Below are 27,800 nucleotides of genomic sequence, written 5' to 3' on the forward strand. Positions count from 1 at the left end.
TTTTGAACAAATATGAATAAAGAAGCCAATGACTCCTAGGAATCCTCGGAATCTTCGGAATCTTTAGATTTCGAATTCCATGTAATTTTGTACTGTATTATTCTAACGATATTTATATAAAACATTGTTATTTAAAACATAATATTGATAATAATAATAACCTATATTAATATTAATAACAGCTGTTATTGCTCTGGTTATTTGAATTAATATTCATTACATTATAATCAGAATAAAATTGCATAAAATATTTAATTGAATAGCATACTTTTAAAATAATTTTAATTTAAATAAAAAATGATCACGTATATCTTATCTAAAGTTTCTCTCTTCTCCTTTTTTTTCAATTTTTTGAAAAAATTCGAATTTTTTTACATCAGAGAAGGAACGCGCAGAAAAATCTTCTTAATTTTACTTGCGTTGTCACGAAGAAATCGAAATCGTTTGTTTTAAACGAAATTGGTTGAGAATGACTTACGTGACACCAGACACGTGTTTGTCAAAATAGCAGTATAATTTTCTAACGATTTGTGTAAAAGAAAAAGTGAAAGCGCGTCATCTAAATACGCGACGTGGTTTCTCTAAGCGCAACGAAATTTCACACCTCGTGCATCAGGATAATGAAGATCGGTCGTTTTGATGTACATAACTCGCTCGTCACACCGCGAGTGGTTTCAAAATTGAACGTGAGACAGATTCGTCGGGTCAGAGAGTGTTTTGCAAAATTTTCGCAAAGTCGTTCGCTGTTCGTTTCAGTAATAAAAGAATATGCGACTGTAAAAGGATACGCAAATGTCGCCTATTTCGCGATCGATAATACATTTACAATTTACAATTTACAATTGCGGAACGTCGAACGTTGCGACATCAAATTGTGCCGAATTGCCCCATCATACTTTTAAGGATTTTTGGCGACACAAAGCACTCCTTGTAAATGCGGCCGCAATCGTGATGCCCTTCTCGACCTACCCTAATAGCTTCCTGAATGACTGTGCCATTCGTGAATTCCTTAAACCACTTGTGACTGTTTAAAATATTTAAGATAAATTCATGTGATTGGAATTTAATCTCTCATGTAATTAATTAAGATATTTTTGCATATATTTATAATAAAATTTTTAACGTAATTTTATTCACAATAATCTTCATATTCAATTTTTCTTAGGGCTGGTTGTTCCAGCCTGTTGGTAAACTACCTAATAGTTAAATCATATGTACGTCTTTGTTTATCCTTTACTTTGGACAAAGATAGACATATGATTTAACTATCAGGTAACTTACCAATAGGTTGGAACAACCGGCCCTTAATTAAATAATTAATATCTTTGTCATAAATTTTAATGTCGCTGGACGAAGCGTGATATATGAATGTAACTTTCGACGACCTTTCAGAAAAGAGACAAAATCTTTACTCTTTAATCGTTATTTAATTATTATTGTAGTGTATTTTATTGTCCGATAATAATATATTATGACATTAATTATCTCACTCTTGTTCTTACTTTCACATATTTGTTCAAGTTAGTCTTTATAATATTTCTTCCTCCAAATCTCACGATTACATATATTAACTTGAGTAAATCTTGATTAAATCTTATTGATATTAATGTTGTTAAGATTCACTAAATAAACAAATAAAAATTCTCCATCCAAAATAATATAATTATCTAATTCTGAATTAAATTAGTAAAAATTCCCAAAATAATATTTTTCTTATTAATAGTTGTTAATTATTCATTATTGTTAATTATAATATTAAAAGTTAGACGTACCTTGATAATCCATCGATAATCTTGTCGGTACTCGTAGGGTTGTCGGACTGACTCGCCTCGGAAACGACGGAGCAAACGATGCGCTGGACACAGGGTGTGATGTACCGGTTGCTAAACACAATCTCGTTTATCGTATCTCCCATTTGCGACCATTGCGAGTCGAGACCTGGTAAAGAAATTCACATATAAATTTCGGATAATTCAAAAGTATTTATAATAAATTTGTCATCTTAACGCAGACCAACGAGTAGAGATAAAAAGATAAAACTCGTACTTCGATACTGCATTCCTGGGCCTGGCTTCGAGAAGAGGGGCACCGCCAAAGAGAGAATGGCTGTTAACACGCCGGCAATTGACAACCCTCTCGTGTTAACGTTAAGCAGCGGTAATACCTCGCCAGTCTCGCTTACGTGATTCAACGGTATCGTGAAGAAGGGCACCGACACATCCCAAGTGATCTGGAAAATTTAGGAAGGATCTTTTAAAAGACTAAACAAATTCTTCAGAAATGACTCGAGATCGAAAAGAATCACTCAATTAATTGAGATTAATCCTGGGATTTACACACGCGTTTTAAAAATGTTCACGTTATCAACTTCGATTCGATCGTATACTCACTTCGACTTCTCCGCCTTTAGTGTCAAACGAGATGAGCTGCGATTTCTGACCGTTCGGCTTCGTGAATGTCCGCGTAGTGCCGTCGCCGATAACTCGCACGAAGAACAGCGCAAAAGGTAGAAGAATCAGAGTCAGGGCGGCCGAGTCTGTCGGTGTGGCCCTCATGTCCAAAATCTGTTTGAGAATAGTTGAGAATTGGAAATGAAATATTAACACTTTCTTTTTCAGATTCTCTATATCCTCGACTTTCTGCCGCCCGCGAAACAATGAGATGCATTTGTACTACTCGAGTTCTTTTCAACGTCGAGTGCAGCAGACCCCCACTAATTTGTCCCGTCCGTAACGAGTCTCGCTTGCCCTATCAGAACAGGAAATACCGATTTCTCGCGTTAGAATTAACGAACCCTGGACGGCGAAATCTACAATAATGTATTATTAATTGCTTTTACATTCCGGGAGTCGCTCTTACATTCTGTCGCGCACGAGCCTCGTCGCATTGAAGAAGTCAAGGAACCTAACCTAACCCGGTAATTATCCCCGCAATTATTAGCACGAGCGACCGTTTCTCGCGAATTATTATAAAAGCGTTTCACCCAGTGCAAAAAAGAACGCACGAAGGTGACGACAATATTAGAATTATGGACTCGGCCGGCCGTGGCTTTCGGCGAATTTCCTGGGGCATCGTCCAGAACGGACCTCTCGAACTCGAGTTGGGGGAGAGCGCGACACGCGACACGCGAGCTTCGCGAAAGGGAGCTTTGCTTCGATTCGCGCTCTATACCTAGCTTCCCCCCCCCCCCCGTGCGACGTTCGGCGAACGCGCAGATGGAATTTCTTTTCCCAGAAATTTCACCGGAAGGACTCCGACGTATGATCTCGTGGCGTAAATCCTGCTGGTTACGTTCGCTTTCGCGGCTTTTTTGTTTTTTGCATTTATAGATCCTTGATCCTTTGTCCGTGATCGTGATTCCTTGATTCACATCTCCGTGACTTTGTAAATCGGCGACACTTTTATGAATCTTATTTTGGTATTCCTTCCCCATTCTCCCCTTTTGCCATAAATAAAAATGTGCTTTCTTTTTTAAATTATTCCACAAATTTTACATATAGATACTTCTTTAGTTCTTGTCGTTTGTTAGATAACTTTTATTTCTATCGAGTTATTCTATATATTTTCCTCGCGAAATTCGAATCTTTCGAAGCATAAGTTCCGTCGACATCATGTGCGTTTAATCGCACACATTAACAGTTATTAAAATTTAATTTTACCAAATTATTGATTGCACCATACCATACCTTCTTTAAAAATGTCAAAACCATGTAAACAATTAGGCAGCTACAGGCCGTAATCACCCTCGAGGTTGCGCGCGTTTCGTAACATGGGAAGTCGTAACATAGCCAGAGGAGATCACCTAGGCCGGAGTCGCGAAATTTCCCGTGTCAAAAGTCAGTGAACGTCTTAAAAGAGGACATTGTTGACAGCTGGCTATTATTTCAGCTTCGAGATTTCGAGTGACCGGCGATGGCGACGCGTCGCGCCGCGCCGTTGCAACCGCGTTGCAGAAAGACGGCCTTCTCCTCGCTCGCGACGACGAAGACGACGACGACGGGGAGACGTCATGCACCACGAAAATCTAACAATGAAAGCGAAACCAGGGCTTCAATTATCGTCCACAACTTGTCGTGTTCAGACGACCAAGGCGACTATATATGCCAGAAAGCAGGCATCGCGCAGTCAGTCCGTGACACTGTGTGAATCGCCATATCTCATTCTTAAAACTGACCTCGGGCTGAGGCTTCACGTTTTATCTTAGACAGTTTGCTTCACCCTTCTCACCGAAGGTATTTATTTCATCTACTTCGAATAATTTACGTTTATTAATTTACATTTATTATAAATTACGTATTCGTATTCGTGCGATACATATCACAGCAAATAATTGTCTTGATTTACTGTAATACAATATTCGCACAGTGTCTTAAAAAATCTATAATATATTTCAAGAAATTTATATATTTATCCAAGTAATAAAACTACCGACTCAAACATTTAATTTTCGATAGTATTTAACGAATAATCTTTAGCTTGTCTATATTTTATCATAGAACATTTTAGAGTACCAATAAATATTCGTCAAGATACGCAAATATTATTGTAAATGTAAATACATTTAATTATATATTAATATTAATATATTAATCATTAGTTTATTGTCAATTTTTCTTTCAGATGACGTTTTGTATTTCGCGAAGTTTAACTGTGGCAATAAGCTGCTTCGCCATTCTGATCAATTGCAGTCCGAAGTTCGATGATGGAGGGTAAGTCTCATTTCAACGGTTAAATTAAATTTTGAATAATATTTCTTTCTGAACGCCGCAGAAGCGCAAAAAATACTCAAACGGCTTTCAAAAGAGACTTAAAAACTAAAAATTATTCAGATGTCAATCGATCTTTTTATCGTTAAGACGTCCGTGTTATGTATCTGTCTTTGCATGATCTATCGATAGATTTGTGCCGAGCTCTATCAGCTACATGGAAAAGCAGGCAAAGGCGCAGGATCAAGTGGCCATGCCGTCGTCTCAGATTAAACAGCACAATGAACCATCGAAACGCGAATCCGAGACAAACGACATCGTGGATCGCGGCCAGGAAGCGCGATTTGGTTTCACCAATGTCGGAGGTACTGGGAGTGTAAGTATTGAATCGGATTTCTCTTTCTATCTTTCTCGTATTCTATAAATATCTGCATTTTTACGACATATATAAGTGTCACGCTACTTCTCTTCTATCTCCTCTGTTTCAAAAAATGTTATAAAATTTACTTTAAAAACTTGCCGTAGAGCTTATGTTTACTGTACTACTTCGTCGATGTCTAATTTTGACAGTAATTGGAATCAATTAATCGGAAACTCGTTGTGACGTAATTGAATTAAATTTGTGTAATCAATTAAATCCGGATCAGGGTTACGGAGTGTCGCCTTATGCGCCGGCAAAGATAGATCTTGGCGGACTTCTCTTGGGAGCCATTATAGGCGTGGGATCGATCCTCATCATCCCAAAGCTGCTCTATATCCTGTCGGGCACTTATGGCGCGTACGCGAGAAGTAAGTGTTGTATCCGCTATAGATCTATATTCTATAATGTCATTTCTCGTCGAAATAATCATTTCCGCACTGTAAGCCAACAAATTTTTAATTCAAAACTTGATTACTAAATAAAAATTTGGAACAATTCGAAAGAGCAACATTCCTCCCTCTCTTTCATTTCCGTCGAGGAAAAATTGATCTCCACAAGGAGTTTTTAGCATCTCGTGAATATTCCGCGCATCCGTGAATATGCAGCATCCGTATAAAATCAATTCAATGCAGGTGATGACAACGGCTTCACCCAGACCCTGACGAGGATTGACGATGTCCTGGCCCGTTACGGCATCGACACGACCTCATGCATGCAACGCGCGGTATGCACCTACTCGCAGCAGGCGGCTGCCGCGGCGGGTGACGAAAACGAGAACGAAAACAGGAACGATAAGGACGAGAAGACGACGTCCTTCGAGAAGATGGTGAACGCAGTTACCACCAACCAGGTGTTCCGCACGGCCATGCAAGGCACGGCGATCGAGGAGGCGGTGGAGACTGGTAGAAACGGCAGAAACTGCTCAAGATCGTATCCACATTGCGGCTTCTCGATGGAGACGATGCTATCGCTGCTGGCTAACGTCATCGCGACGGCAAACGCGCGCGTCACGACGCCCACTGACTCCTCGTCATTGTAACACTTTGCTTATGTAATTTTGCTCTTCAGAAAAGGGCAATTATAATTTAAATAGCAAATTAAAGCAGAGGAAAAGAAAAGAAGCGCATAAAAAATGACAACTCATCGCTGTATCTTGCGTATACTCCATTCTATGAGATGAAAAAGTAGACAAGATAAGAATCCGTTACCAATTTAACTCATAATACCAAAATATGGAATTATTTATCACGAGCGGCGAAAGTCTCGATAGCTTTGGCGATATTTCAGTTCGACTCGTATAACGATAATTTCATCTTTATTTCGTAGAGAATTACATCTGTGTTTTGGGTGTCTGTGTACGTTTGTAAATTAACAAAAGTGAAATCCTCCTCGACAAAACCCCCGTGCACTCACGTGCGCTCAGCGTGACACACTCTTCTTTCTCTCTTCGGCTATATGTAGAAAATGTTATATAGTCTAAATGGCTTTCACGTTGAGGAAAATAGAATCGACTAGAGTCGCGATACGGTCGCGGCGCATCGCGCTTAACACGTGTCAACAATCAGTACAGGCACTGCCCATGACGATGTTGTATTTACTTATATATGTATATGCGTTACTCTCCCTCGGACAACACAGCATGCATACACAGACGCGAGGATGAATCGGAAAGTAAAGACACGCCGGTTTCCTACTTATTTCGCTTTTCCGCTCTTGTCACGGTGCAAGGCAACTTGAAAAAAATGACTCCGCTTTGAGCATTATCTTCCTATCTAGACGTTATTATTGGCTAGAAAGTTAAAGCGCACAGTTAAAAGAGAGAACATTTGTGTGTGGATTATTTATAATATCTGGCAGGGGCGGAAATATTAGTGCAAAAGTTGAGACAACAGGTCCTAAATCTGTTTTTTAAAACATGTCCTGTAACATGTGCTTTACGTAGAAGAATATAATTTCTATATGTATGTACTATAGATATACGTTACTTGTCAGTTATAAAATATAAGAGACATGTATCTTTTTACTTTTTCGTTCACTTTCGAGTATTATTCTTGGAGCAGGACGTTCGTGTGCGAGGTATTGATTCCTAGATGAATTAAAATTTAAAGTCTTCTACATAAGAAAAGAGCAATGAGGAATGTATACTTGTTGAATATGGCATGCTCTTGTAAGAACGCATTTGTCGTCAAAATGATATCGAAAAAAGATGCTATCAATACGCAGTAATTATAAATTAATAGTGTTACGATAGTGCTACAACAATAGTGCTATCATTAATAAAAGACTAAGGATAGCAGGAAACATTCGTATGAATAAAAGAGCACCATTCGCACGAAGATATTCTTGATTCTTTCATAACGTTTCCAACATTTTACGTATCTTAGAATTGGTCCTTACAAACAGGTCGCGACTGAATTAACAAAGTATAGCGATATATTCTATATTCGTGCGATCAATAAATTTCTCGGAATGTCAAAGTGCATTTCGAAAATGCTTCGCGGAATAATAAACAACTTTATAAAATTCAACATCAATTTCAGCAATAATTATGATAATTATTCTCTTCCGATATTTTCGTGACTCTCAAACTTCAATATTTACATTCAATATGGATTTAATTCTGTTGAAAGCTAAATGAAGAACGAAAACATCTTAAAGTCGATGTCACACTTTCTTCAGTTTCCTTAATGCTTATTAAAATGAGCAAAATTTCTTTCACGGGCGACTTACCTTGATGTAATACTGTCGTTAAATTTGCTTTATGTATCGCATCTTATTGCTAAATGTATCATTGATCGATCTCGCCGAGTTAATTCCATCTTCGGAACACTCTCGTATCTATATACTGCCGTTGATTTTTAGAAGAATAATGTCTCTGATATACATATTTATAATATATGCGTAAGTGCCGAATTCGATCGATCGAACAACTTTTATACGAAGCGAATCACGCATCTTTACGATAAAGCCGAGAAAGCTTCTTTATAAGTAAAAGAAGAATAATTTATGTTTTAATCGAAAGATTATAAATAATTCTTTCTTAAGATATCTTCAAGATATGGCAGTTTTCAAGATGTCTTTACGTAAAAGATGCTAATTAAAACCGGCGCTTGTGATTCCTTTCGTACAAAAATCGATTCGTTAATGATATCTATTTGTTTGTATTGTAATAATTTCCCTGATGTCTCTTTGGTTGCCTACTATCACATCTCTTAGCTTCTGATACTATCTCCGGTCTCCTCGAATCTCTCCTGGACGCATACGTCGTTCTTTGACCATCACTTCATGTACTTGCGCTTCGGAAGAAGTAAAATAACTCCTATTGCGACACAGATGTGCCACATACTGTGAACGAGATAATAATTCCTGCGTGTTTGCAGGAACGCGTAACAAATGAGGCCCAGAAAGACGAGAAGAACTCCGGCTGGGAAGTAGATAGTCCTAGAAACAGAACAGAACATTTCGTGTTGCAATGAGATTGCAATGAGGTAGGAAGAATTGCAATGAAAAATACAACTTATTTGGTTGCATATGAAAAGATTAAACTTTTTAACTTCATTATCTCAACGTTGCCTTATTATTTATTACAATATTCTACTCATTTCTATTTAACCGTTTCTATTATATAATTTAATTTTTACTTTATCAAGCAACCATTTTATTATGCAACATTTCTAAATTCTGTTTTTATGATAAAAATTGATTTTTTCCTACATTCCTTTCTAATTAACAGTGTCACGCGTTAAGTTAAAAAAGTTGGTATGAGTGTGTTTAAGGTATATTGTAAACCAAATCCATTTCATGGCTTTGTATAGCTGAAATTAAATAAATCTATCTAAATCTATCTATCCTACATTCCTTTCTTTCTCACCTATACGGACGCGAGGGATATTTGATGGTGCGCCTTCTCCTGCATCTAAGTCCCCAGGACAGTCCAATCAAGGCGGAACCAGTGACGGCCGGTAGCAGGAATACCCAGAGCGCAGTGCGGTCCATCTCGGCGCCCATCGCCAGCACAATCGCTCCGGTTACCTGGCAGAAAGCAGTCAATCGCGGCCCGAACGACGCCATCGCCACCAGAGTCACCCAGATAGCGAGCAGCGCGTTGAAAAAGTCGCAGAACTGCAGCACGCTCAACCGCATGATGCACACACTGTAGATCTCCTCCCCGGCCTCGCAGGCATGATAGAATGTGGAGAAAAACATGACCGCAAAGTAGGCAACCGCTTCGGTGAAGTACTCGCGTCGTATCGCCACGTAGATCGAGCCGAGGAAGGCGAAGTTACTGAACGTGAGGGCGAGCAGCTGCAGAAGTATGCCGCTGGTACTGAGAACGTACGTGTCGTCCGCACAATCGAAACCGCGATAACCGCCGGTGCAGTGACACGCCGAGAAGACGAAGCCGCCACTCATATAATGCATGCACTTGCCATGACCACCGCAACGACCCTCGACGCACGGCGACGATGACACGACGCTCTCCACCCGGACGGCAGTGCAGCGCGACAGGCAATCACAGCTCTCGCATGCAACATCGCCCTGCAGACAAGTGCGACCGCAGGAACAAGAGCTGGTGCTGCTGCTAATGTTGGCGCCGCTGTCAGCGCTAATCGTCTTCTTCTCCTCTTCTTCGGGACAGAAGACACGCAGGCTGACGTACCAAGTGCCCGCTTCGGGGAAAGGCACATGCACGTAAGCTGGCTCGGTCGCATTCACATACACGTCCGCCGTCGTGAGACCCTGCGCACGGACGCAGGCACCGCCCGAGGTAATGTTCAAGTAGTATCCTAATAAAGAATTCCAAAGAAACGGAGATGATGAGACGGTGGCCAAGAAATTAATCTTAGTATAGATATAAATTTTGTATAGACTATGTGTGCCATTTTTTCTACAATTACATATTGAATCGCAAAACAAAGATTTGTTGTAAAATGAGAATATCGCGCAAGCGACCGATTTAATTTTATGCTTAAACTTTGCTCATTGACTACTTCCTATTTTGATCCCGAAAGAAATTAATTTATTAGAGGCGATTTCTAGGACACGCGAACCAACCTAAGGAAACGCAGGCCACGAGGACGATGTTCTTCTTGTATTTCTCCTCCACGTCGACCAGCTTAAAGCCCAGAGTGACCGTGCCGCCGACATCGTACACCCGGCCGATCTCGAAGCTAAGGACGGAGAGAGCGTCGGCGGTCACGTTGAAGGGCTGGGGCTTCGTGTCGTTGCCGCGCAAATGTTCGTAATCGAAGAGGAAAAATTCGGGAAAGGATTTTCTCGACAATACCACCGGCGTCACCTGATCGACCCCGATGTCCGTTTGACGACTCGTTGGCAGTTGCAGCGTCACGTTCGACGCGTTTCCCGATAGTAGACGAAGGGTCACATAGTGGAAATCGCCTGGGTAGGGCTTGAAGGAGAGCGACTTCTCCGTGGAGTTGAACAGGCTACCGGCGAGATTATCCTCTGCCGTGATGTGGACAGCAATGTTGCAGTCCTCGCCGCAGGACGATTTGAGAAACAGGCTCATTTCCTCGAGGCCGACGTCCGGCACAAGATACTGCACTATCGTCGTGTCAGAGGTCTCGTCTAGCTGTACCTTATACTTGATCTCAGGATCCACCAAGAACGTCGTAGCTGGCATCTCCACGAACATTTCGGCGTCCATCACGGTCTCACAGGACACGCTGATACCTACGAAACGGTAGTTTCGCGTTAAATCTTTAATAGCGCAGTGGAGATCGGCAAAATCCGGCTCCATTTCTTCAAGCTTCGGAAAAATATATAGCTACACACTTTTATTTATATAAATACCGAAAAATAATTTACTTTCGAGAGAATACTTTTGCAGAAATATTTCTACTATTTCAGGAATATTTTCGTTATTAAAGAATTATACTAGTTTACAGTGCTTTTGCTCATGACCAACCAAAAAATTCCTACACATTTTGCAATAAATAGTATAAGTGCCAAAATTTCAGGAAAAGAAGTAACAATATAAAAATTAAAGAATACAACATTTTATGTTTGAAATAATTTATTTATAATTCAAAAAAGAAATATGAAAATGTTTTGTATGAGTCTTTTGCTTCTTGTAAGCTGCTGGGTTTCTCTTAGAAGAGATCAGTAATTACTCATCATGTTTGCATCGCACTGTCTTTGATAACGAGTCTCCATAACTGATATAAGCCTCTATAGTTTATAGTCAATCATTTCTATTGCCAATATGGTCTAAGATGTTTTAAATATATTTCAACTTACTTTAATATTACATACTTTTTATACTTTTTTGAAAAAAAAAAAAATTTAATAAGATTTGGTGGATATTTTTTTCCTACAAATGTATGTTGTGGACCTATATCTTTAAAAATTTATGGTATTTATATTGATTGAGCAAAAACAAAATAAAAATTTGCAAACTAGTATTATTATATATCGAACTACAAAGATCACAAACGTTCATAATAAAATAAAATACACAAGCGCGGCCAATAACATAATTTTATTTTATCCCCGATTTTTCTATTCATTAAAGAAAGTATAATAAATTGTTTCCCTCTACCTTGCTGCTTGATCTTGCCTTCCTCAGGATCGGTCCAGGATCGGAAGGCGATCGCGTACCAGTCACCCGCTGACGGAGCCTCTATCTTGATCATGTATTGCTCGCCGTTGCTCTGCATCTCCAGGCTGTAATGTCGTCGACGATTCTTCGTCTCCATCAGCTTCGCGGCCACCTTCGAACCATCGGGAGAGACGAACGGCAAACTAGCGGACTTTAGATATAACGAGACGTTGACCGGTGAGCATCTACCTATCCCGCCAGTCTTCTCTTCTTTCGCCATGAATCTAAAGCGCGACAAAATATATATCTTCATGTACGAGGAACACAAAAAAAATTTAAATGAATAACAGAAAATTTTAGCTCAGCGAAAAACAAGTCGAGGGAATAAAGTGTTCATTGTTGTTCGTTATCATTGAATAATCTCTTTAGATTAGAACATATATATCGAACCAACTTAGAGATATAAATTTTTTAGGTCATTTTGAAAAGAACTAATGGCGATAAATAACATTTGTAGAAACTAATAAATAGGAAAGGACAAAATCTCTCGCTGCTGATACATCCTCGGACCGCATGCGTTAAACACAAGATCTCGAAGAATGTCCCACCGATTCTTTCTCGACCCGATACGTACTTGAAGGCGACCGCGACGGTACGCTCGGGTACATTGAAGTGGATGATCGAGATGTGACGATAGGCGTAATAATCCACTAAGATATTGCTCGGTTGTTGGGCGATCTTCTCTAACTTGCCGCACAGCCCCTGCTGGGCCGCAAGTGTCCATGCTAGCAGCACGGCTAAGGCGCTTTCTCGCATATTCCGACGTCTTGCTACATAAGGAAGGTGCCCGTCCGGTTCGACAAGATGCTACGAAAAAAAAGAAATGCAGCTTCGTAACGAAAAAATACAAAATATACAGCGTGCGGTCAAAGGACAAATCCGCTAATTTCCTTTTTTATATGATTTAAGAACAAAAAATGTCTTAATTACGATAACTTATATATGACAATACACATTTGTGTATCAAATTAACGTTTTATGACAGAATTAACGTTGCGCAGAAAAACATTAATGTCAAGTGGATCACTCGCGTTTATTCTTCGTGTAAGGACGCTTTTTGAACATATGTGTTATGTGCAGGAATCAAATAACGCGTTATCAGTTCTTATCAGCGTCGAGTGCATGTTCGGCGAACGCGCAATATTACTTTCACAATTGATAAATAGCGAGAACCAAGAGATTCGAAAATCACGCTAATATTAGAGACTATCATCAACTACGATTTAGGCAGTTTCCTTGCTCGGTTTATGTTTTGTCGTTATTTTCACTATACGATCATTTCCGAGATCATTTCCCTAATCATATATTGTGACGTCTCGATGCACATGAATATCTCTCCTTATCTATTTATTTCAAGATTCTAGGGCTTCAATAGCTATGATTCGTGATAATTCCATTTCCCTCACTTACATCCTCCTGGTGTTGAGCTTTCAATCAATAACTAGAGATAAAAAATGTGTTCTTGCGGTCTCTCTGCCTATAAATAAGAGTATTTTTCTCGTTATAGGTATTTCGCACTGCGCGCACGTGAAATAATTTCGATAGCTTTTTGAAAGAGACGCGTGATCTTCACGAGACTCGTGCAACCGTCACATAAATGGAGTCCACGGCATTTCATCGCGCTCGGAAGTGATCACATCCGACTGCCTTCTCGCGTCTGTGACGGATGAATTTTATATAACTCATTTAAAAGATTGAAGGAGCGGCAGATCTGTACGATATGCACCGTCAAGTAGGTCAGATTCCATCGTTAATTTACACTTCCTGCGGTCGGCAGCGCAAGAAGCAATAAGCTGCCCGCGTGCTTATCGTCGAAGAAACGCATGAATGGCGTTAATGTTGAGCGTCGCGAACGATTTCTTTCAACCCGTTGTTCCCGAGATCATTTTGCACTTCGTGCGTCGCAACCCCGCACGATGAATCCTTTCATTACGCGGAAAAGCTTAATCTGCGATTTAATTACCGTGAGTTATGTGACGGAAAATTAAAGTCACGAAGATTACGAAGAACTGCAGATTTAATTTGAATTTACACGAAAAATTCATTTTAATTTAGAGTTAATAAATTTATGTAAAAAAATGAAAGAAAACAAAAGCTTTTTTCCTGTCCTTCGCCAGGACACTATCATCAATCGACGAATTATTTATTAAATGAGAAATAATTTAATTACCGCGCTACACGTGCGATATGAAAAATCATCTCGTTATTTGACGTAAAAAATTGACAAGATTTATAATGAGAAGTATTTAATTACCGCGCTAAATGTGCAATATGAAAAATTATCGCGCAATTTGACGTAAAAAAAATTAACAAGATATTTAATAAAAAAGCTACATAAATCATCTATATTCAATATAAAACTTTCGAACTTTGGCATAATAAAAATGCGCGTATAACGTTCAGGGATAACGTTCAAGGAAATTAAATTTTTCTGTTGAAAATGTTGCGTGATTCATAATCGCTGTGCTCTGATAAGATTTATCGATGATTGCGGAACCGTACTGGGGCATTAGATCCGTTAAAGGGTTAAAGAAACCGCGATCGCGAAAAGGCAGTCGTGCATGTATCATGGATTAATTAACCAGAGCTATCCAGGGCTCGGTCAGCGAAAGCTAGTGAATAAAGAATAAATGAATAAAACATCGACAATTGATATTCGATATTCGATATCGCAAAAACGGGATCGAATACAGATATCTCCGCTTATCTATCCGTACATATATCCGTTTATCGTCGTTTCGGGGTGACGTGACTAACAATAAGTAATCTATAATTATACACTTACGTATAGAGAGCGACGTTATATATCATGACAGAAGGTCGGAGGTATATCTAAGCATCTTCGAACATCTTTGAATAACGTTAACAATTGAAGCAAATTTTGTTCCATTATTCTATCAATATAGCTATTGCTTGAAGAAAATTGGAACAATAAAAAAATTAGAATTAAAAAAAATTAAATTAAAATAATACGAGTATTCGAATATAAAACATTAATGGAAATTGACGAAACTTTTCACTCTGTAGAATATAATCTCTAATACTAATAATTAGAAATTAATTCTTCTATCTGCCTAAATATATTTTTTATTACTTTTTTAATCATAATTTTTATTTTACGATAAAAGCATTATCAAGATTATTTGTTTCGTATTTAGTATACATATTTCATTCAATAATCATAAGACGAGGTTGAATCCCGGGGTTAGAATAATTAGTTATTCGAAGAAAATTCCAATTGAAAAGGAATTGAAAAAGTTGACGGAATTTTTAACTCTATGAAATTTACTTCTCAATACTCAGAACTACGAAAGGAAAACTTATTAAAGTTCTTTTTCATATTGATTTGTTCATAATAAGCAAATAATCAATATTATTTATTTCGACATATTTTATCTATGATCGTAAAATGAGATCGAATCTGGAGATTAGAATAGCACAAGTGGTTGGGCAGGAGTAATTAAAATTTCCAAACTTACCTTTTCAGCAAGCGCAATTGAATTTATTTAAAAAAACAATTTGCAAACGCAGACACATGGATTACCACAGGCACATTTTTCTTTTTTCATTTATCATATCCTAGCAACGGCAATAGTGTGCGCGCGCGATTGTATACACAATGTTAAAGACAATCGCATGTTCGCTTCACTCCCCTCGTGTACGAGACGCTTTCGACGCGTTGACGCGACGCGTTGCGCAAGTCGTCGACGTCGTCGTCGCGACGCTCACGAGGTCGGCGAGGGGGAAGACAAGACGTCCGACGGTGAAAGCTCTCCACGTATAGAGACACCATCGAGTCATTCGAGTCTAGCCGTGACGCGATCCCAGCTGCCAGCAACAAGTGCTTATAATATACGCACGAGCGAGACTGTGATCGCTCTATTTAAACGGAGTAGATGATATCTCTCCACGCGGCGAAGGCGAAGCTCGCTGATAATTTCGCGAGCGATTTCGTTATCCCTACCTATTTTCGCAAGCCCGCAATATGTCCGGCACGAGCGGCCGCCGACGCGCCACTGATTGCGGCATCCGCTGGTCCACCGCGACGCGACGCTCGGACCGGTGCCGGGCACCGACCGTCCGGATGACTATCTCGCGGCGGACCGCCGGCGCGGGGAAGCGCGCACTGATCGAGTTCGAGTATCCGAGAGCGCGTCTCGCTCTCGGCCCTGTCCCTGTCCCTCGGGCCTCGGTATCGTCGTCATCGGTACCGTCGGCGGCGGCGGTGGAGGCGGTGGCGGCGGTGGTACGATACGCGTGCGTCCCCTCTTATCACTGGCAACGAAAGCTCGCGCGCGCGCGATAACGCGTGCTTACGAGCGCGAAGCTTTTAACTCGGCGAGTCAACCTCTTGGCGCGCGCGGTTGTCAAGCTCGAAGTTTTCCAGGAGGAATTTTTTTAGCTCGAGGCTTTACAGGAGAAACCTTCGAGCTTGAAGCTTTCAAGCTCTCGATTCTCGATATTCTTTCCTTTTCCTTCACCGATCAATCTTTATCTAACGCCGAGCCTCCAAATTCCACTTGTTCCAGCACGATGCTCTCGAGCTTTTCAATCATGCGGATTCTTTTGATCGCGAAACTATCTTTCCGTAGCGAAAGCTCACAAGGACTATTTACTAGCAAGGAACTCAGCATTGCCTGTCAATTGCCCACGCGCTTTCGTCATCGATAAAAACACACACGTGTATATGCACATACCCGTTCTCTTCAGCGTGACGTGTCGCTCTGATATATACGCCATTTCTTGGTGATCGCGCGTTCTATTGACCCGCATTATCTCCACGATAATTCTATGAGTGATTATATAACGACTGACATCCGGCTAAATTTTGGCGGATTACAATGATCATCTTAAAGGGGGGTTTCAGAGATAAGTAGCCGAAGGTAGCGCATGTAGTGCATTCGAAAGTGAGCGTGATGAAGGCTCATCCCGCGACAAATACGTCTATGTATATGTAGCCGTATTATCGTTATAATATATTACGATATAAACGAATGATATATTGCAGCAGAATGATGTTATCGCTAGGGCGGCAGACTGGGCATGGTACGAGCATGTCGCAAGACAATATAGGAAAACATAACGCATGGAGCGTAGTTTTTTCTTTAAGTATGGCATATTTTGTTTTTCGCGAAAACATTCTTGAAAGAAATCACAAAGGAAATCCGGTTTCTGACAGAATAACTATGGAATGGCTGAAACACTTAACAGCGATTGTTTTACTATTAAATCATTTTAATGTTGTACGAACAAATTGTAAAAAATATAAAACAAATATAAATCGCTATATATATATATATATAGTTTGAATATATATAAAATATAAATAAGATGAGCATTTTCCAATATCTCAGTCATTGTTAAAGATGTAAGTTAGTATTCTTAGTAGTACAGTAGTGTAAAATATACTGCATTACTAATTATACCGCGAAACAAGTATATATACTTTCCGTTACGCTGAATAAATCAGGTTTCAAAATTCCCAAGATTCCATCCACCTTAAAGAATGCATCGAGCTGTCGGGATCCATGGCGGACGGACCGTCCATCCCATAAGCCAACGGCGAGAACAGATAAAAACTGCAATTTATATTTAATAAAAAATTTTCATCAAATATCTTTCAATGTAGCTTAATAAAAATTACATCCGATCGAAGATCCTTAAACTCCAAAAATTACGTCGACGTTGTAAGATTTGAGCGAAAGACTTTACCTGTATACAGTGCCGGAGATTACGATTCCCAGAACAACATGATAAATCGTATTTCCCACTTTGCCGGGTAGCAGCAGTAGAAGGCTCTCAATGATGTGATTCAACGTAATCCCGGTCAACATGGAACTGTATAATAGCGCTGGGAAGTAATGATGAAAGTACAGCACCCTGGTCATCGCCCAGAAAGGCGCGTAATGCAGTATCCATCCGAGGAAGAGCCACTTGCCGGCGTGCGTTATCTTTCTTCGCTGCTCCATCATGACGGCATCATCGATACAGCCCCGTTGTTCGCGCACGGAAGCGTGAACGTAAAGAATTATGAATATTACGAGGAATACTATGTTTCCCCACCAAATGATGGGATTGCCGAGTAAATATATCCTTTGATTATTCCCGGAGAAGAATTGTCCCTGCAGAGAAAGACAGTGGTTTCTTTCAGGATTTGCCCCGTCAACCCGCCATAGCAATGACATTACTTTAGCGAATAATAGTGTAAAAATTGATCGTTTACCCTGTAGTTTATAGGCCACTGCCACGGTCGCGAGGACACCTCTCCTTCTTTTACTTTTAGATCTGAATTGCCTTGCAACATCACGGCATGTGACTCCAAGAATCTGTCGAGGAATCCTGGCGCGTATACTCGGAAACTGACGTTTGGTACTAATAAAAATGGACAGTGTTATAATCGCCTTAATTGTTATCGATAAATTCAACGGTTTATGTCGCTCACTTACATTTGGCGTATTGATTATCCTCGATGTTCCATAACCCATTTTTATCTCTCATGTTAGGGTTGCAGGAAACCTCTTGTTGACTGTACCCCCTACACAAATTAAAAATTTATCGTACAATGGAAAGTTGGTTTTACGCGAGCTACGAAAGAATTAAATTTATGTAATTTCTATCGATACTAACCATTTCGGCAATGTTTTGCCGCTGCACGTTAGCACGCAATGATGAAGGTAATGCACAAACTTTAATTTACTTGTCACTGTCTCCACCACGTCACCATCTCTTCCATTCGTTATCAATATTTTCCAAACGTCGTTAGCATCGCCCGTACCATTCTGATGAACAAAAAAAAAACATTTCATGAAAAAATTAACGCCAGTCAGAATCACGTTGAAATCACCTTACCTCTCCGTACCCAGTGACTTGGTAGTGCTTCTTCGATATCGGCGCGATCTCTTTGTGTGAATGTAAATTCCGTCTCGTCGTAATGTGCTCCAGACGCACGAGGTCGCCGTGTTTAACTAATTCCGGCTCTGGCGGTATGACGTCTGTGTCGAATTTCTTCACCAGCCATAGATTGTTATCATCCTTGTGAGAATAGGTCGTAATCTGTAATACGTCAGATACGTTAATTAACAATAGAGGAACTTCGTTTTACTCATTATTGCCCACTATTGTCGCCCACTCAAATCATTATTCTACTGTTATACGTATTTCCCGTTTTTTTTCTCGATTAAAATAAAATATGCATCACATCATTTATTTCGATATAGCTGACATCAATTTATCAATCTATGCATTCTGTCTAAATTCACTTTATATTTATATTTTACTCCATAATTCTATCTTGTGTTAAATATAAGTATTCGTATGTATAACAACCTGTTGCTGCCTAGCGCCAACTCCCTCGGGGTATAAATGCCAGTGGGAATGCAAGTAACCACCGCCTGTGCGATGATTTTTTAATGTGACAGTGGCACCATACGCCAATTGTCGCGGCATCGTCGCGTTATATAAAGAATTTCCGCGTAATAACGATTGAAACTCGGAACTGTAGAAGCCGTCGCCACTTCCGCTAAGTAAAACATAACATCCATTTGTAAATTAAATATTAGCAGAAGATATTTGACATTAATAAGAATAAGCTATTAAAAAAATGCATATCCTATATGTGTCAATGCAATAATTCTTACCTCTTATTTAAAACGGAAAGATGAATATAAAAAAATAGCATGTAAAGTAAAACCGGTAATAAGATGAGGCAAAAGCACCTTGCTAACAAATGTTTCCCCACATAAGACTGTAAAAAACAAAATCGAAATCGTCCTTTCGAAATTCAATTGTCCATTCGGTCTCTTACTAATTATTAAATTAATAGCATCACAAACTCGTTAACTGGTTCGTTAATCACTAACATTAATGTCAATTAATAAAAATGCGAAATTTGCACTACTCGCAACGTTAAAAGTCTCGATATCAAGTTCTTATTATTAAATTACTCACAATAGGCTTGGACAGATCACCCAATTCTCGCCAGAGCTCGTACGCGGTGTAAAGACCCACGAGTAAAACGACAAAGAGCCCGACAAATTTCACGCTAATCGTACATGCAAGCGAGGCTCCGGTGAACGACAACCAGGACCACCAGGGTCGCGTGAATGGACGATCTCGGAGTGACGATACACGTGCCATGCCCCACGTCGCACACATCATAAAACATAACAATATGGGATCCAGTAGAATATATTGATTCAACGTCAACAATCCTACATCTGCAACATGAAAAACGAGTCGTTTCGTTAATCTTCAAAAAATTTAGGATTATCTATAATCATAAAAATGTTTTAATTACCGCACAAAATGAGGAAGGCAGCAAGCGTAGAGGCGCGAATCGACTTGGTAAGATCCCATACAATAAGATACGACAGAGGGACAGTGGTTGCGCCCAAAATTGTACAGAACTAAGACGGGAAATATTTTTGATTAACTTTTTGCAACTTTAATGACATCATTCAATTTTGTAAATTCTTTGATAGGTCTCGTTTTTTCAATTTTAATTAAAAAAGAGCTCGATTAACTTACAATTCTCATGCCGATGTAATTGACATTCTCGAATTTATCCCCTGGTTTTTCAAAAGCAAACGTCCCATCATAGCCGGTCATATATCCGGACAAAGCAATGAGCATCTAAAACAGACCATAAAATATTTTTAAGTCTCATGACTCATGACAGTTGAGTTTTCTACCTAGATAGAATTCTCTCTCTGAGAAACCTACCTTTCCCAAAGGTGGATGCACGTCAAAGAAGAACGTCCTGTTTATGTACCAACTGCCCATTTTGCCGAAATGTGTTTCGTCCCAACTAAAAGCCAACAATTTCTGAGAACTTCCCCTTTAAAGAAAGTTAACAAAGCTTAAATAATATTGATAGGATCTTTGATCCTATCTTGATCTCTCTTACCATACATGCTGGGGTTCCCTGACTCTGTAAAATCTAGTGATCAAAGTAAACGTAGTTATACCTCCGAACAGAAGCCACCAGTCCCTATAAATATAAAAACAGACTGTAATTATAATTAATCATCTTATCTATTTCACGTTAATCTGTCACATTACAGAATATTTTCACATATTTTCAATAATCATTATCTATATATACATATATAAATTAGAATGTCTATCTGAGTGTCCCCATTAACTCCTAAACCCTTTGAATAATCTGGATCAAATTTTGCACAGTTACTTTCTAAACCCCTGTGAAAAATGTAGGCTGCTGTGAAACATGGACATCTCACCCTAATATTCTAGATATACAGGTGCTATTCCGAACGCAGCCTTAGTTAACTAAAATCTATAGTTTACGTCACGTACACTATAGCATTTCAGTTAACTAAGGCTGCGTTCGGAATAGCACCACAGAAGCCTTGCAGGGTGCCAGGGGTAGTTTAAGCTAGTTATAAATAAAGAATACATTTTCAAAAAGAACAAAAATATCTAAGATATAACTTTTGAGAATGACATTAGTCGAGAGAAAAACATCTGGTATCTCTATCATAAGAGAAAACAATAGAGTCACATTTTCGACACATTTTTCACTGAAAAGTATACAATCAACACAAGTACAACAATCCAGATAAAATTATCACTTCACATACGTCGCGCTCTCTTCCTTCTCGTTCGCTTCCGAGGCCGTCGCATTTTTCGATTTGCAAACAGTTTCTTGGGTACCGCTTTTCATGCCTCCTTCTTTATTTATACTTCGTAAACCGTGGGATGTATTGTTGCATTTGCATTGAAAGAGTCACGAACAGGTGTCAGCGGACACGGCCAGGGTGTACTCGTGTACTGAATTATGTTACAGCGACGAACTCGTGCGTCTCGCAGCACGTATATCCAACATTTCCCGTTCGACACTTGGCTACACGACAGTCACGACAGTCACGACACGTCAAAAACTGCCGTCTTCTTCCTTCTTCCGCGTGTGAACGACGCGGCAGACGGCAAGATGCAACGCGTAACCTAGAAGGCACAACTCACGTTATTAAAATTTCACGTCGTGTTTGATCATACACGAGAATAATAATTATTATATTATGGAACAAGATGCAGCTTACATACAATATCGCGCCATAAATATCCATGCTTATTTACAAAGCATAATAAGTCAATTTCATTACAGGCCGAGATTGTTGACGTATAGTACGCCGAAAACTTTATATCGACAGTCGATGATATTGATATTCTTCAATTGGGCCACCGATAACAAACCGATAATCACGAAAAATTATCTGTGATATCCAGAGAACATTAAAACGTCTCTGAAAGACGTTTAAAATTTTTTTAAAGTCTTATAAAATTGTCAGAAAGGCTTTTTTTTGTAATTATCTACGATAATGCAGTTGTGTCTGCTCCGCCGGCGCCGCGTTGACAATGCAGTTTCCTGTCAAATCGAATTTACACACATCGCCGTCACGTGCGGTGTGTCACGTGCGCGAGAAATGCGGACCACGCCACATCACATACTCCGAAAATAGAATGGAGGTTACGGGAGAAAATGGGACGCACGCGGCACCGAAAGAAAAAGGGTCGTCTCCCCTTTTTTCTCTCCTCGTCGCGTCGGATCGGAGCGAACATTAATAGACTCGGTCACGGGCGTCTTTTTCGCGTACTTTCGTAGGCCGCCACGTGGGCGAAACTTTTCTCAATTGCTCCCAATCGAGGATTCTTAAATCCAACATTTTGGTCACCGATTATCATTATCGTCGATTTATCCCGAACCTTGCAGAATTTATAGTATTAAGTACTATTAACGATTGGAGAATATATGTTTATTTTATACCCCCAGATGCAGAATATCGAAGGAAGTGTTGTCTCGTTTTAGAGAACCACTACCCAGGTATTCCTGGAGCTGCCGTTGGCTTTCCTTTTTCCTGTCGTATTAATCATGTAAAATTAATCGTACAATTAATCACGAGTGTGTATTACAGGCAGAAAATACAATGTGAGATAATACAGAGATGGGCTGAAAACAAGCATATAAAAGAACCCGTTAATTAAAAGAGAAGTAGGTCCACGCGTTCCAGTCAAGAGTCATTTGACGTATTAGTGATTTTTGCATTCCGAAATTCTCTCTCCAAATGCCGAGGTACTTGGACCGAGACACGAGGTGATCTGCCCGTCAGAAAACGCAGAACCACGAGGACCCCAGGAAATCCGAGAAGACAGGCGCGGCGGCGGCGGCGGCGCGCCTCGTTATAGACGCCGCCGCATTAGATTATGCGGCATAACGCGAACGCGGTGGGGATAAAGCCCCGAAATATCGTATTCCGGAGCGGAAAACTTGAGATGGGACACCACGTCGGTCATCATCACCGGCGAGCACCGCCTCCGACTGTCCGAGTACGCGGGAACGAGTTCTCGGACTTCTCGGCCTCCGCCTCCGTTGAGAGATACACGGTAAAGGCATCCTCTCCTCACCGTCTTGCCTGTCAGTGCCTGCCTGTCAGTGGCAACTGGCAAGATGCGACGCGACAGTTTGATAGACTTTCCGCTACGATAGGCTCGGCTGTAATCGTACATACACACGTGTACTCGCGGCTGCATCTGCATCCAAGATATATTTATATATAGATATGAGATAGGAAGACGTATGTATGTCAGGTGCAGCTCGATTAAGGGAAATAAGACGTATACAGGGAGATATGCATTAATTAAGGTTCGTAAACTCATAGGCGTTTGCAGCATTTCATAGCTGTATCGCAAGCTCGTGTAGCTGTTTTCGTACATAATAGGATATATACTTTTAGAGCTGACAGGTGGGTATATGTGTGTGTGTGTGTCAAATGAGTTTTGATTGCAGAGGATAAAGTAGATGTGTTAACAGGTTTAGTTAAAAGGAAATACTTTGAAGTTTCACTTTCAAGAATGATAAAAGGCTATACATAGGAGATACATAAAAATATAAATGAGAAGCAAATTTTATATATTTCTACAGAAGAAAATAGAAAAACTTAAAAATATAAAGATGCAATATAGAAAATTGAACATGTATTTAAATGCAAAGAGATGATTATATACGTGAAAAAGTAGTGATATACATTTGAAGATAAATCTTTCGACATCCTTTACGAATCTTTAATAATCTGTTTAATCCAGTTTAATCAGATTCTGTCTAACAATCAGAAATGTGTCTAACAATATCCATTTTTGGTTGCAGGCGAGATATGACGGAAAGCAACGTTAAGTATGTAGTGTTACCTCTTCACCATCGGCCTGACTTGATCAAAGACTGTTGTAAGTTGCTTAATTCTGAATGGCCTCGAAGCGAGACTGCACGGTGTGTTACTTCTCTCCTTGGTTTCAAAGATAAGATCTAGGAAAACAGTAGGGATATATCAACGAACTGACAGTTTTTGTATCGTTTCATTGCAGAATGAAATCTCTGAATGTATCTTGCGACGGTTTTCCCACGTGTCTGGTTCTAATTAACGATGAGAACAAGGTTCTCGGGCACTGCAAGATATCTCTGGTGGCCAGATCGAAAGTCAGCTGCTTCATAGAGTCTGGTAAGCAAAAACAAGAACGACAGCAGCTTTAATTACACGTACACGGCATTAGAATTGACAAGGAAATTAATTTAAAGCACATGTTAATACAAGTTAAATCCACATAGTAAACCGTAAAGGAAACTACATATCTGCGATATTTTAGTTGTAATCGACTATCGGTGTAGATCTCGAGGATTAGGATCTAGACTGTTGCGCGGCGTGGAGGAGTACGTCGCGAAAAGAGGCCTGAAGAACATCTACCTAAAGACGGACGGTCAGGAAGTGTTTTATTACAAGAACGGATACAAGGTGTGCGATCCATTTAAAGCTTACGGCATTAACGACATCATAACCGCCAGTCCGCCCCTCGGCAGGACAAGATTCAAAGAACGGAACGGCGATCAGTCCGCCGGACAACCGCCACCACCACCACCACCGCCCCCGATGCCGGCGTTTCAATTGTCAAAGTTTTTCGACATGCGTATGCTGTCTCAAAAGACGCACATGGTGAAAAAATTGTGATACTAGCGTTACATCAAAATTTCAGAACGTGCTCCGCGCGTTCCGCTCACGTCAACGAGAGACCTTTCACGTCAATTAAAATTAGATGTTTAAAGAAAAAAAAACGAATACGATTCAAGTAGACCAAAACAGAAGTAGGATTAGATGAATTGGCACATTGCTTAACGAAGAATTTCAGCCTTTTCGTTTAGGGGAAACATATTCATTAGTACAGGCGTCATTAATGTCTTCCTAGCTGTGTTCTTGGGATTTCTATAGTGCACGTTACATATACTATGCTTCAGGTGGAAGGCATTAATGACGCCTACTATACATATCAATTATATAAACGATTTTTCGGAACGTGAAATCATTCTCGAATGAACGTGCATTTGTCTTTCCAGCTCGGTCGGGCGACGCGAAGCACTGGATACTTCAAATTCTGTTCTTATTATAAGTTGCAAAATAGAGCGCCGCACTTATTTTTTGAACTTTATAATACAGCTATTTTTATAAATCTAATTTTATGGATGATCAGCAGGCAGATTCGTCCTCAGCTTTTTAGCAATTTTCCTCGTCGGAGAATATGCCTCTATTTATTTCAAATATTCTTTCCCTGTCTCTCATATTCCAGCGACAGAACACGCTCGCTTCTTTCCATCCAACTCGTGCGAATCGAGTCAATTGCATAAATGCCAAACTTATCGAACGTGATAACAGTTTACATAAATATACATATTTATTTTTCCACTAGAAAAAATACATGCATCTTATTATTTATATATCCCTACATTCCTCTTCTCGCATCATGACGTGGCGATGCCGCAGACCTTTCGGTAATAATCGGGATTGTCGAGACACTCGACGAGGAACGCACCCAAGTCGTGTTTGGAGATTATTCGTCCAGGTGAAGAATCGAATGTGACGGTGTACTTGGATTTTGGTGTGTCTGGAGAGAAAAATGAAATCCGTGAGATTTCTCGAGAAAATCATGCTTCGTCATCTCTCATTATCTAAACATACCTGCAATGTGTGGTGGCAGTATCGCCACCCACTTTAAACCACTTGATTTGATCATATCAAACATGCGCTGATGATCTGCAGTCAGATCTTTAAATATAGCCGGCACTGCTTCAAATTTGAGGAATAAAAACGCTGAAAGACAATGACAAACATTAGTGGAGAAAAGTAAGCATATATACAATAAAGTTGAATATTTAGACTCAAGTTCCCCAAGAAGTTCCAAGGGTGTCAAGGAGTGCCAAAAAGATATCTTTTTGAGCAATCATGCAAGATTGGGCGCAATAATATATTTCTATTATTATCTTTTTTTTTTCCTTCTTCTTCAATATTATACCTTACCTGACAAGCATACGGAAACCAGCTCAACATTGTGCGCTTTCATGGCGTCTATTATATTCTTCATGCCTTGAGATAGCACGGTAGTAGGGCCTTAAAGTAGCATAAAACAAATAAGTATCTTATAAGACAACAACAAAAGATGTACATGTACGTATAAATATTGAAAAATATATGTACTACTTACTCAAATCATGCCCGGTACCAAGCACTACCACGACGGCGTCTCTACCAGCTACCGCATTTGCAACCTGCTCCGCATTAGTAACATCTCCAACAACTGGTTCGACATCACTCTTAAGATCTTCGGGAATCTTGGCCTCATCTCTTACAAAAGCTCTCACCGCCAGACCTAAATAACAATGACAATCGAGAAAAACGTTGATGTAACACTTGATTTAAATAGATAAAAAGTTAATACATTATGCACGCAATAAGATACACGATGATTTATGTAAGTAAGAAACGTCAAGAAACGTATATTGCATTAACGTTACAACGTTGCTGCAATATAGTTAAAATGTTTCTTGCTTACTGGGAAGAAATTAACTACTCATTAATTGTACTATTTATTTTAATGTAGCCTCACATATATATGTATATATATATATATATATATATATATATATACACGCATAAACATCTTGCTTTATCGATATAATTACTGATCTTACAGATCGCTCAATTTAAAAATAAATCTATATAACTCGCAAATGAGGTCTAAATTGTCGCGACAATTGCTGATCTCCATACAAATTGTCGTCACTCTCGAGTGACGGAACGAGGGACTCGAGAGACTCTTTAACAATTAGGTTCGTTCTTTGTAGCTGAGCTTCTTGTAACTTTCCATTCTTCCTTTTTTTTCTCTCTAATATCTAATTATATGTATATATTTGGTTTATTTCGAGCGTGAAATGTGTAACGTGGTGCAATCGCGAAGATTCCGAATCATCGTCGCATCGTTGCCGGCCGCCGCAAAAAAGACGCTCAACGAGCGATCGGAAGAGACTTACCATTTGCTACGGCGGTTCTCAGAGCGCAAAGACCAGTGTTCCCGGTGCAGCCGAATATCACGACTCGCTTCCTCATCTCGCGCCGAGCTACGATGCGCGTTATCGTGGAGTACGCGCGATTATATCTGCCTCGCGAGTCGCGAGGCGAATGACGCAATGACGAATCATATTTTTCTTTCTCCCCCTTTTTTTTTTTACTATCGTCGCGGAGAGAATCAACGACGCGCTGCCGCAGCGAGCGCACTGATTGCACCGATAGCTGATATGATATATGATAACGCGACGCGTAACGACGTAACATGTAAATAAATTATTCCTCTCTCGCAACACTCTGTTTATTTCTCGCAATGTCAGCTTATTAGGCGTTAAATGTACATTTTGATAATTATATGTCATATTCTCTGTCATATGTGCGTTTAGCGCGCTGCGAATAATGAAATGTAAAAGATATCAAGATTATTTCTCTCGTAACATCGCTCGTTTTCTCACGATGCCGATCTAATTAAGTTATTAGGCGTTGATTAAATGCACATTTTAATAATTATATATATATATATATATTGAATAGTCGCCAAACATGGAATATATATATATATTCCATGTTTGGCGAGTTGCGGCTATTAAAATACTTAAGAATATCTCGCGGGGGTATATTAATCCATCGATCCTGTATTGATATTATTATTC

At 39.7% G+C, this 27,800-nt stretch overlaps 6 protein-coding genes across 13 annotated transcripts; 2 read left to right on the forward strand and 4 right to left on the reverse strand.

Annotated features, from left to right (window-relative positions):
• Window positions 1-120: 120 nt before the first annotated feature.
• On the reverse strand, window positions 121-3,140 carry LOC139821571 (uncharacterized). Its single transcript, XM_071792720.1, is given in 6 exon segments — window positions 121-1,024; window positions 1,773-1,938; window positions 2,047-2,230; window positions 2,391-2,588; window positions 2,590-2,748; window positions 2,860-3,140. Coding segments are annotated over 5 exon segments (783 nt in total). The 5' UTR covers window positions 2,668-2,748; window positions 2,860-3,140; the 3' UTR covers window positions 121-867.
• LOC139821569 (uncharacterized) lies at window positions 2,736-6,885 on the forward strand. Its single transcript, XM_071792718.1, has 6 exons — window positions 2,736-2,917; window positions 3,889-4,232; window positions 4,621-4,709; window positions 4,899-5,082; window positions 5,354-5,495; window positions 5,760-6,885. The coding sequence occupies exons 3-6, from the start codon at window positions 4,621-4,623 to the stop codon at window positions 6,164-6,166; spliced, it is 822 nt and encodes a 273-aa protein (XP_071648819.1). The 5' UTR covers window positions 2,736-2,917; window positions 3,889-4,232; the 3' UTR covers window positions 6,167-6,885.
• Window positions 6,426-15,855, reverse strand: LOC139821556 (post-GPI attachment to proteins factor 6). Of its 3 annotated transcripts, none has more exons than XM_071792692.1 (6): window positions 15,714-15,855; window positions 12,324-12,556; window positions 11,690-11,973; window positions 10,183-10,821; window positions 8,999-9,914; window positions 6,426-8,568 (listed from the first exon to the last, which is right to left on the reverse strand). In XM_071792692.1, exons 2-6 carry the CDS (start codon window positions 12,503-12,505, stop codon window positions 8,406-8,408), a joined length of 2,184 nt encoding a protein of 727 aa, XP_071648793.1. In that variant the 5' UTR covers window positions 12,506-12,556; window positions 15,714-15,855; the 3' UTR covers window positions 6,426-8,405. The 3 variants fall into 3 exon arrangements, with proteins under 3 accessions (XP_071648793.1, XP_071648792.1, XP_071648794.1); XM_071792691.1 differs by lacking the exon at window positions 15,714-15,855 and adding an exon at window positions 15,229-15,368; XM_071792693.1 differs by lacking the exon at window positions 15,714-15,855 and adding an exon at window positions 13,160-15,180.
• Window positions 15,255-22,550, reverse strand: Twisted (Protein O-mannosyl-transferase 2). 3 transcript variants are annotated; one of them, XM_071792696.1, is made up of 15 exons: window positions 22,533-22,550; window positions 21,349-21,712; window positions 20,655-20,738; window positions 20,471-20,555; window positions 20,276-20,380; window positions 20,046-20,154; window positions 19,697-19,965; window positions 19,387-19,493; window positions 19,076-19,268; window positions 18,599-18,802; window positions 18,377-18,528; window positions 18,196-18,284; window positions 17,973-18,121; window positions 17,462-17,871; window positions 15,255-17,328 (listed from the first exon to the last, which is right to left on the reverse strand). In XM_071792696.1, the coding sequence occupies exons 2-15, from the start codon at window positions 21,429-21,431 to the stop codon at window positions 17,223-17,225; spliced, it is 2,145 nt and encodes a 714-aa protein (XP_071648797.1). In that variant the 5' UTR covers window positions 21,432-21,712; window positions 22,533-22,550; the 3' UTR covers window positions 15,255-17,222. The 3 variants fall into 3 exon arrangements, with proteins under 3 accessions (XP_071648797.1, XP_071648795.1, XP_071648796.1); XM_071792694.1 differs by lacking the exon at window positions 22,533-22,550 and adding an exon at window positions 21,812-21,944; XM_071792695.1 differs by lacking the exon at window positions 22,533-22,550 and adding an exon at window positions 21,808-21,944.
• A 372-nt stretch (window positions 22,551-22,922) lies between these two features.
• Naa80 (N-alpha-acetyltransferase 80) lies at window positions 22,923-25,708 on the forward strand. 4 transcript variants are annotated; one of them, XM_071792722.1, is made up of 4 exons: window positions 22,923-23,149; window positions 23,910-24,029; window positions 24,125-24,258; window positions 24,404-25,708. In XM_071792722.1, the coding sequence occupies exons 2-4, from the start codon at window positions 23,917-23,919 to the stop codon at window positions 24,760-24,762; spliced, it is 606 nt and encodes a 201-aa protein (XP_071648823.1). In that variant the 5' UTR covers window positions 22,923-23,149; window positions 23,910-23,916; the 3' UTR covers window positions 24,763-25,708. The 4 variants fall into 4 exon arrangements, with proteins under 4 accessions (XP_071648823.1, XP_071648826.1, XP_071648825.1 ...); XM_071792725.1 differs by having other exon boundaries at window positions 23,910-23,986; XM_071792724.1 differs by lacking the exon at window positions 22,923-23,149 and adding an exon at window positions 23,188-23,508.
• LOC139821568 (flavin reductase (NADPH)) lies at window positions 25,462-27,324 on the reverse strand. The gene is made up of 5 exons (XM_071792717.1): window positions 27,114-27,324; window positions 26,288-26,452; window positions 26,104-26,193; window positions 25,765-25,896; window positions 25,462-25,690 (listed from the first exon to the last, which is right to left on the reverse strand). Exons 1-5 carry the CDS (start codon window positions 27,187-27,189, stop codon window positions 25,548-25,550), a joined length of 606 nt encoding a protein of 201 aa, XP_071648818.1. The 5' UTR covers window positions 27,190-27,324; the 3' UTR covers window positions 25,462-25,547.
• Between the last annotated feature and the right edge of the window lie 476 nt (window positions 27,325-27,800).

Source organism: Temnothorax longispinosus, chromosome 11 (genome assembly GCF_030848805.1).
Source record: "Temnothorax longispinosus isolate EJ_2023e chromosome 11, Tlon_JGU_v1, whole genome shotgun sequence".
NCBI classification, from domain to species: domain Eukaryota; kingdom Metazoa; phylum Arthropoda; class Insecta; order Hymenoptera; family Formicidae; genus Temnothorax; species Temnothorax longispinosus.

Bases quoted from the DNA above. Each gene is read 5' to 3' on its own strand.
- LOC139821569 (XM_071792718.1), top strand. From the start codon at position 4,621: ATGACGTTTTGTATTTCGCGAAGTTTAACTGTGGCAATAAGCTGCTTC. The intron at 4,710-4,898 runs GTAAGTCTCATT...ATCTATCGATAG, and splicing joins CCGAAGTTCGATGATGGAGG to ATTTGTGCCGAGCTCTATCA. The intron at 5,496-5,759 runs GTAAGTGTTGTA...AATTCAATGCAG, and splicing joins TTATGGCGCGTACGCGAGAA to GTGATGACAACGGCTTCACC.
- LOC139821556 (XM_071792692.1), bottom strand. From the start codon at position 12,505: ATGCGAGAAAGCGCCTTAGCCGTGCTGCTAGCATGGACACTTGCGGCC. The intron at 11,974-12,323 runs GTACGTATCGGG...GTCGCGCTTTAG, and splicing joins ACCGTCGCGGTCGCCTTCAA to ATTCATGGCGAAAGAAGAGA. The intron at 10,822-11,689 runs GTAGAGGGAAAC...ACCGTTTCGTAG, and splicing joins AGGCAAGATCAAGCAGCAAG to GTATCAGCGTGTCCTGTGAG.
- Twisted (XM_071792696.1), bottom strand. From the start codon at position 21,431: ATGAAAAGCGGTACCCAAGAAACTGTTTGCAAATCGAAAAATGCGACG. The intron at 20,739-21,348 runs GTATGTGAAGTG...TTATATTTATAG, and splicing joins GAGAAGGAAGAGAGCGCGAC to GGACTGGTGGCTTCTGTTCG. The intron at 17,872-17,972 runs GTAAACGATCAA...CTTTCTCTGCAG, and splicing joins AGTGGCCTATAAACTACAGG to GGACAATTCTTCTCCGGGAA.
- Naa80 (XM_071792722.1), top strand. From the start codon at position 23,917: ATGACGGAAAGCAACGTTAAGTATGTAGTGTTACCTCTTCACCATCGG. The intron at 24,030-24,124 runs GTGTGTTACTTC...GTTTCATTGCAG, and splicing joins CCTCGAAGCGAGACTGCACG to AATGAAATCTCTGAATGTAT. The intron at 24,259-24,403 runs GTAAGCAAAAAC...GCGATATTTTAG, and splicing joins CAGCTGCTTCATAGAGTCTG to TTGTAATCGACTATCGGTGT.
- LOC139821568 (XM_071792717.1), bottom strand. From the start codon at position 27,189: ATGAGGAAGCGAGTCGTGATATTCGGCTGCACCGGGAACACTGGTCTT. The intron at 26,453-27,113 runs GTAAGTCTCTTC...ATTGTTATTTAG, and splicing joins GAGAACCGCCGTAGCAAATG to GTCTGGCGGTGAGAGCTTTT. The intron at 26,194-26,287 runs GTAAGTAGTACA...TGCTACTTTAAG, and splicing joins TGGTACCGGGCATGATTTGA to GCCCTACTACCGTGCTATCT.